Here is an 8,526-nt window from a genome sequence, read left to right on the forward strand (position 1 = left end):
GGGGTGGGCAGGGTAGGCAGGGTCAGCGTCAGACTCTTGCTCTTGGCTGGCAAACCTGGGGACAGCCCCAATGTCCAAGGCCCTCAGCAAACATATTCCAGATGCAAAGGGCAGTAAGTGGAGGAAGACCTTGGCTGGATGCCTCCATCTTTATGGATATCTGCCAAAGCAGATGGGGGTGGAGTGGGGTGGGGGAGAGGGGCTGGCAGAAGTCAGTGAAATCTCCCTAGTGTGGCCCCGCTGGTGACAGTGACCTCAGCATCCTTCACCAGGGAACATTCTAGAAGCAAACACTGTGGACCTGCCCCCAGAGGGCATCAGCAACTCAGTGACTTAGGCTTTAACAAGTCGCCATGAAGCGCTCTAAAAGGGAGGTGTTGACGCATGCTCAAGTTGGACAATCATTCAGTGAAAAGCCTCTGGGGAGGGGGCGGGGGCAGCCTGCCCACCCACCACCACCACCACCACCACCACCACCCCCGCTCGCACTAGAAGCCGTCAAGGATGGTGGGGAAGGTGAGGCTGAAGGGCCCCTCATTCCACAGAGTTCTCGAGCCCTTCCACCCAACCAACCCCAAACCTGGCCCCTTTCCCCGCCCTCCCTGAGCCTCTTTCTGGAACCCTTGCGCCTCCTCCCTGGCTGACCTTGACCTCGCATCTCCCATCCCCCACCGCGTCGCCCCAACTTCCTCCCACCCTTCTCGGAACTGCTGGGGACTCACCCCCACCGAGTCCCCAGCCCCCTCAGCCCACCCCCACCCGTCTCCTTCCCGGGGCCCGAGCCTGAGATCCAAGCCCCGCCGCCCTCAGCGCCCTGGCCCCGCCAGCCGCCTCAGGCCTCCTGGCCATCCGGCCCCACGAGCAGCAGCGGCTGCGCGTTCTTGCCCTTGTCATGCCAGCACACGTCGAAGAAGGGGTACACGGGCCCGGGCAGGCGCTCGTGGAAAGCAAACAGCAGCTCGAGCGCGTCAGCGTCGCTGGCGTCGTAGAAGGCGAGCACGCCATCGCCGAAGCTGAGGTAGAGGCCGAGGCGCGTGGGCCGCCGCTCCGGGGTGCGCAGCGCGCGCGGCTCCTTGGCCTCCACGTGCGCCTCCAGGGTCTTGCCGTCGCGCAGCCCCAGCAGCCACAAACCCTGTGAGGGCACGGCGTGCAGCCGGCCACGGCGGCTCGCCTCGGAGGCCATCACGCCCAGCGCCCAGCGCGGCTTGTCGCCCACCTCCACCTCCCAGTAGTGCTCGCCGTCGGACAGCAGCTGCTGCGCCACCACGGCCACAGCCTTGTCGAACTGGCGCGCGTCGTCCCCGGCGGGCGGCGCCTTCTGCTCCGAGCACTCCACGCGGCGGCCCGTGGGTGACACCACGAGGCTCGGGTGCGCGGAGCTCGGGTCAAAGGTCAGCTCCTCCAGCGCTGCCAGAAAGACGGAAAGCTCTGGCTGCACCCCGCACACCCGCACCTCCGCCTCCATCCCCACCGCCTTGGTGGCTGCTGCGCCCCGCTTCCAAGCCCTCTCCCAACAGGATCTGTCGGGCTCGGTGATCGCACCACCCCTCTCGGAGCCACAGTTGTCACCCTGTGGGCGCACGGATTCCACCTGAGACCTGTAGTCACACCCTGAGGGAGGCCCAGGGCTCCAGGTCACAGAGAAGGGGGGTGCCAGGTGTCCCAGACACTCTGCAGGTGCCAGCCCTCAATCTCCAGAAAACATCCCTCCACTGTCCAGGGGAGGGCAGGGACTGCCCAGGGATCACACAGGGGGGTGGGGGAGGGGTCAGTGGCTCAAACCCAGGCCCTTGCCTCCCATCTGCCACCAGCCACCACAGCACTGCTGGGGACAGCAGCATCCTGTCCACGTCCAGTCACCCACTGCACGCCACCCAGAGGTCCTTGTCCAAGCACCAGCTAGGGTGTGGGAGCAATGGGTCTTCTGCCTTCCCAGCTGGGATTCGGAGACTCCCACCATGGTGGCCAGGGGCTCCCATCCACCACACCCACAAACCTGAAGTCCACCCCTCCCAGTACCTGGCATCAGAGCCCGGAACATCTTCCTCCACACCTGGAATTTGAAGTCATCTGAGATGATGGGCAGCTGGATGTCCAGACGAGCAGGTGGTGGCGACTCCGCCAGGATCTTCTGCAGCCTTGGGGGTGGGGAGGGCAAGGGAGGAGTCTGTGAGGGAGGAGGGCAAAAGGAAATAGCCCCAGGACCAGAAGATGGGGGGGCTCAGTCCAGGACCTCCCCCTACCCCGCCCCACCACACCCCTGCCTGAAAGTCTTCCGCCAGCGTTTTAGTTTGGGAAGATGAAAAAGTTCTGGGAAGGGATGAGCACACAATATGCGTGTTCTTCATGCCACTGAGCATGAAATGGACACTTAAAAATGCAATGGTTGGGGCCAGCGCTGTGATGCAGTAGGCTAAGCCTCCACCTGCAGCGCCTGCATCCCATATGGGCTCTGGTTCCAGTCTCAGCTGCTCCTCTTGCAATCCAGCTCCCTGCTAATGCACCCAGGAAAGCATCAGAATGGCCCAAGTGCTTGGCCCCCTGCACCTATGTGGGAGACCCCAAAGGAACTCTGGCTTCAGATCAGCCCAGCTCTGGCCATTGTGATCATTTGGGGAGTGAACCAGTGGGTGGAAGATCTCTTTCTCTCTCTGTAACTCTGCCTTTCAAAAAAATAAATATTTTAGGCCAGCGCTGTGGCTCACTAGGCTAATCCTCCGCCTTGCGGCGCCGGCACACCGGGTTCTAGTCCCAGTCGGGCGCCGGATTCTGTCCCGGTTGCCCCTCTTCCAGGCCAGCTCTCTGCTGTGGCCCGGGAGTGCAGTGGAGGATGGCCCAAGTACTTGGACCCTGCACCCCATAGGAGACCAGGAGAAGCACCTGGCTCCTGCCATCGGATCAGCGCAGTGCGCCAGCCGCAGCGCGCCGGCCGTGGCGGCCATTGGAGGGTGAACCAACGGCAAAGGAAGACCTTTCTCTCTGTCTCTCTCTCTCTCTCACTGTCCACTCTGCCTGTCAAAATAAATAAATAAATAAATAAATATTTTTTAAAAATGCAGTGGTCAGTATGTGTTCTGCAGATTCTACCACCATTTAAAAACCAAACAAAACATCCTGGGGGCGACTGCTGGGCACAGTAGGTAAGACGCCCACATCCTGTATCAGAGAGCCTGGGCTCAGTTCCTGGCTCCAGCTTCCTGCCACTGCAGGAAGACCCTGGGAGGTAGCAGCGATGGCTCCAGTAATTCAGTTCCTGCCACCGACATGGGGGACCTGGTTTGCATTCTTGGCTCCCAGCTAGGGGAAGGGGGAGTCGGTGGATGGGAAGTCTGCTTGCTCGCTCTCGCTCTGTGTGTGTGTGTGTGTGTATGTGTGTGTCTCACCCTCTCTGACTGTCAAATAAGTACTTAAAATAATGCCCAACTAAAGAAGAAGAGATTTTAAAACCCCACCTGCCAGGATGAGGTCCAAGCCCCTCAGTCCTCCCCAGTTTGCCACAGTGGCTTCATCATCTCGCCCACTTCCCTGTCTGCACATGCTATTCCCTCCACCTACACTTGCTCTTCCTTATTTTTTTAAATATTTATTTATTTGAGAGGCATAGTAACAGAGATAGAAGGAGAGAGAGAGAGAGAGAGAGAGAGAGAGAGAGAGAGAGAGGTCTTCCATCCACTGGTTCACTCCCCAACTGACCACAACGGCCGGAGCTGCCCCCATCCTCCAGGTCACCCATGCAGGTGCAGGGGCCCTAGGACTTGGGACATCTTCTACTGCTTTCCCAGGCCATAGCAGCAAGCTGGATCAGAAGTGGAGCAGCCAGGACTCAAAATGGCACCCATATGGGATGCTGGCACTGCAGGCGGTGGCTTTACCCGCTATGCCACAGCGCCAGCCCCTCTTCCCTAACTCTTTACCTAGCTAATTCCTGTCCATTCCTCCATGGTGCAGTTCAAATGTCCACTCCTCCAGGAAGCCTTCCCTGGCCACCCCCTCCATCCCTGGCGGCAGCACCAGGCACACAGTGATGCCTTCACCCCTGCCCACATCTGCCTCACAGCACCAGTCTGTCTGGGAGGCCCACGAGGGCGAGGACCAGGACTGATTCATTCCCACGGAGAATACCACATGCAGGGAAGTGACAGGGGGCCACATGGGGACTCTCCAGGATGCTATCAGAGAGAGCAAACCAGCTGCATCACTAGAAGACTGGGGCAAGTTGGGCAAAGGGCCAGGGCCAGTGGCTCTCACCTGCTGGTCACCAGGCAATATTTCTGGAGAGAGAGAGAGAGAAAACATGAAGGTGTAGCAGACGAGGGGGACACCGGGGACTTTTGAGGATGACGTAGACAACGAGGGACGCTGAGGAAGACTCAGTAAAGCCAAGGAAACCCCCAAAGTCAAGGTTAACCCTAGCCCTTTACCTTGGCTTCCCTGTTAGAAGTTGTCCTGACAAATTCAAGAGCCTTCAATGACTTTGATGGGAACAGTGCCAGACAGAGTGGCTTGTGCAGTAACCAACCAAAAATAGCACAGCAGCCCTGAGTCCCGCCCCTCTTGGCCATGCCACCCTCTCCAGGTGGCAGGGTCCCCATGGGACAATGGGCTGAGGTCTCCCCCCGCAGCCTGCGCCGAGGCTCAGGGCAGGGAGGGGAAGTCACCCAGCGCTCACCATAAGGAACTCGGTCTGTGGCTTGTCAGCCACCTCCTCCAACACCTTCTCCATCTGCCGCAGCTGCTCCAGGTACGAGTGGAGGCCCCCCAGCTCCCGCCGCAAGGCCACCCCCGCCTCGCTCCGCACACGTTCCGCCTCGCGGTCCAGGGAGCCCTCCAGGGCGGCCAGGAACACCCGCATCTTGCCCAGCTGCTCCCCCACTGCCCCCCGGAACTGACGCACTGTCTCCTGGACAGGAGAGAAGGGCAGACAGGAAAAGCACTTGGTGGGGAGAGGGGCCTCCCAGCCTGGACCGCTCTGTCCCCAGGCTCGGCCGGGCGGAGCCCCTCACCTCCACCTCCGTGAGCTGGTGCTCCAGCACGGCCACGCTCTTCTCCTTGCGCATGCTCGCCTCCTGCAGCTGCAGCTTCTGCTGGGGCAGCTGCGTCTGGGGGCGGGGCATGAAGAAGTGATGAGGAGGCCCCACCCCAGAACCACGCCTCGCCCCCCCCCCCAATCTGGTTCCGAGGCCTGCTTGACTTCCCTTCCCAAGGTCTAGTTTAACTCTTCCCTGGCCTTGCCTTTTCCCATTCCATCGGCTCAACCTCAGCCCAGGTCTTAGGAAGACCCACACTGTGTGGTCTGGTTTCCAGCTCCAGACATTGGAGCACAGAGTGAAGGATGCTGGGAAGAAGAAATGCAACCCCCACCCCTGGCCTGGGCTTCACCCTTTATGTAAAAAACAGAGCACCAGCCTCAGTCGGATCCCAGGGAGGCACCCAGCACATCCCTGGGTTCTTGGAGACAGGCAACTTAGTGACAGTGTGCCCTGCACCAACCAGTCAAACCATGCTGTGGACTGGATCCTAGCCTGTGGCTTGGTGATTCCTGAAATGCAAATATAGGGGAGCTCTTAACGGTTCTTCAGGGAAGTGCCTGGCCTGGGAATCGGTCCCATTCCTGCTCCATGGACTTTCCAACCTCACTTTCGTCCTCTGCAGAATGGGTACAGGAATTCCCACCTCAACAAATGCTCAGCCTCCACTCCCCTAGGGGAACCTGCGGTGGGGGGACCTCCAGGCAGTGTTTGTCAAGGAGTTCTGGCTGGGCAGCCGCCACAACGTTGGACCAGGGGCTCCCCAGGCTGGCTTCCCCGTGAGTCTCCTCCCCAGGACATCCTGCCACGGGAAAGGGCGGACCTGGTGAGCTCTGGGGCCTTCGGAGGTTCGGAAGTGGCAAGAACTGAGCCAGAGGGAAGAAGTGGGACACTCCTGGAGGGGTTGGAGCGCCTGACCGCGGATGAGCTCCAGTTCAGGCTCTAGCTGGGGGCTTCTGCAACATCCCGCGAGGGGGCGCTCGGGCTGCGGGACGCTGGCGCCTAGCAGACAGGCTGGTCACCGACTAAGGGGAGGGAGCTCCCGGCCGCCGTGTAGGGCGACCTGGCGCACCTCCAGGGGTGCCGCGTGAGTCCCCAGTGCCCAGTGGATCCCTTCAGCCCCTCGGAGTCAGGGGACCTGCACTACAGACCCAAATCCTCTTCCTCCCTCCTCCCTCCTCCTCCTCCTTCTCCTCTTCCTCCTCTCTCCTTCTCTCCGCTGAGGCCCCAAAGTGTCCCCAGAGCCCCTGTTGCCCCCCCCCGCCGCCTCCCTGCGGCTCTGGACCTCTGGTTTTTGCAAGGAAGGATGGATTGCGCCCAGCCTGGCCCCTGAGGGTCTTCTGGGCCACCGGACGCCCTGCTCCATTTCACAGGTTCTGTTCTTCCTTCGCAGATACAGATGAGCCAGGATGGGAGTTTCGGGGTCATCAGCACAGGGGAGCCTGGGCTGCGAGGGCTCCTTGGCTGGACAGAGCAAGGCAGAACGGGAGGGCGCCCTGGGGAAGTCTGGAGCCTTGGACAGGGGCCTGAGGACGGTGTTCTGCCCCCTCTAAGTGACCAGGGCCGAGGAGAGGAGCAGCGCAGGGCTGACACCAGCGGCAGTGTCTCCAGCACTGGGACCCAGGACCTCTCCTGGCCTCCAGACCTCGCCTCCTCCCGGCCATGCACAGTCGCTTATTCGTCCACAGCCCAATAAATCCTTCGGATGGACCGTCGGGGCCTGTGTGGACACACACTCACCAGTAGCCGCACGCGTGTGATTTGCTACACGTGAAACCTGCGCGCCCTGGCCGACGTCTGGGCGGGCGTCTGCTGGGTACCCGTGGGGATCGTCAGCCCCGGGGCGCGCGCACGCCTGTGTAAGGGCTCTCGAGGCGTTCAGGACTTCCGGCCTCAACCAGAAAAACGTCCTGGACTCGCGGAGGGGCAGTCTCAGGGTCACCCTTGGCCTGCGTGCCCCCCACTCTGGCGACCGCCAGACCCGCGCAGATTCTGCAGAGGGAGTGCGTGCGCCTCCGCCGCGCAGCCCGGCCCCTCCTCGAACCCCACGTCCCTCATCGTCCAGGGCCCACGCTACGCAGGCGAGTCCGCCAGAGCGCTCGTGGGCCGCAGGCGCTGACTCGGTCTAGGCTCCGGCTGTGTGCAGCGCCCGCCCCGCGCCGCTCAGTCCCAGGCTCCGCCTTCGGCCCCTCAGACCCCACCCTCCTGCCCTGGCCGCTCCCGCCCTGGTGAAAGGAAGACCTCCCGCGTAGGCCAGACCCCCGCCCCGTTCACCAACGGTGCCTCCGACCCCGACTCCCGTCCGGTCCGCACCTTGAGACGCGAGTGGGCCTCGGCGGCGGGCAGCAGGCGGTGGCCGCGGTGCGAGCCGAGCGAGGCGCACACGCCGCACACGAGAACGCGGTCCTGCTCGCAGTAGATGCTCAGCGGGTCCAGGTGCTCCTCGCAGTGGCCCTGCGGCACCTGCGCCAGCCCCTCCACCAGGCGCGCCAGCTGCAGGTTGGTGCTGAGCGCCTGCGGCCGCGTGGGCGCCTGGCAGCACGGGCAGTTCACGGTGCCATCGGCCGCCGGCTCCCCCGCCACGCGGCTCAGGCAGGCGCGGCAGAAACTGTGGCCGCACTCGGCTGTCACGGGCGCGTCGAACAGCTGCAGGCACAGCGGGCAAGACAGCTCCTGGTGCAGGAGGCCGGGCGCGGCCGACATGGCGGGCCTGGGAGGGTGGAGGGACGCTCCCTCAGGGAGGCTCGGCCCCAGCCTGGGGAGACCCCCTCCCTTACTGCAGGGGCTCTGGTTTTAGCAGAGGCAGCTTCAGCTGCAATTCCATGCCCCCAGCCCCTGATATATGTCCCATTGGGCCCTTGTGGACCCCAGACCTTAAACACAAGACCGGGATCCACTGTCCTTGCCCTGTCCCAGGGGGAGGCCTCTGACCCAGGCCTGGGCCTCAGCTCCAGTCCCCAAACTCTCCAAGTCCTCGCCTCCCGCGGCTTCAGCGCCCCCAGCCTTTCCCTCCCCCCACATCTCCCAAGACTCACAGCTGTGGTTGGAGATCCTAGGCAGAAAGGGACTCCCAGGAAGAACAGTCAGGGGCAGGCCTAACTGAAAGGGTCAAAGCCGTGTCCCAAGACAAGCGACGGAAACGCTCAGAGCGAGCACAGGAGCCTCACGGGGCAGCTGGCAGTGGACACCAGCGGGTGATGGCGCCTGGCAAACAGCGGGCCGATCCTCCTGGCCAAGCCAGGGCCCCAGGGACTATATTTAGCCTCTCTGCCCATCCCCTCCCATCACTTCCGGAAACTGTTCTAAAAGTGAGGATTGAGTAGTTGGCCAGCAGACGTCATATGTCAAGGCCACCTGTCCTGAACCATCTACTGTCCTCCTGGCACCCAGTCTGAAGGCAGAACGCCAGCCAGGAGGCAGGGCCTCCCCATAACATGGAGAAGGCAAGAAATTGCAGGGGTGGGCTCCCCTTTCTCTCCCCCCACCTTGCAGTCTCCCC

The 8,526-nt window shown here is 62.3% G+C and overlaps 1 protein-coding gene across 1 annotated transcript; it reads right to left on the bottom strand.

Moving 5' to 3' along the window:
• Positions 1-245: 245 nt before the first annotated feature.
• Positions 246-8,245, bottom strand: TRIM72 (tripartite motif containing 72). The gene is given in 7 exon segments (NM_001082015.1): positions 246-1,407; positions 2,020-2,138; positions 4,249-4,271; positions 4,670-4,900; positions 5,004-5,099; positions 7,341-7,737; positions 8,063-8,245. Coding segments are annotated over 6 exon segments (1,434 nt in total). The 5' UTR covers positions 7,731-7,737; positions 8,063-8,245; the 3' UTR covers positions 246-832.
• Positions 8,246-8,526: the final 281 nt, after the last annotated feature.

The sequence above is a fragment of the Oryctolagus cuniculus genome, chromosome 19 (assembly GCF_964237555.1).
Source record: "Oryctolagus cuniculus chromosome 19, mOryCun1.1, whole genome shotgun sequence".
Taxonomy (NCBI): domain Eukaryota; kingdom Metazoa; phylum Chordata; class Mammalia; order Lagomorpha; family Leporidae; genus Oryctolagus; species Oryctolagus cuniculus.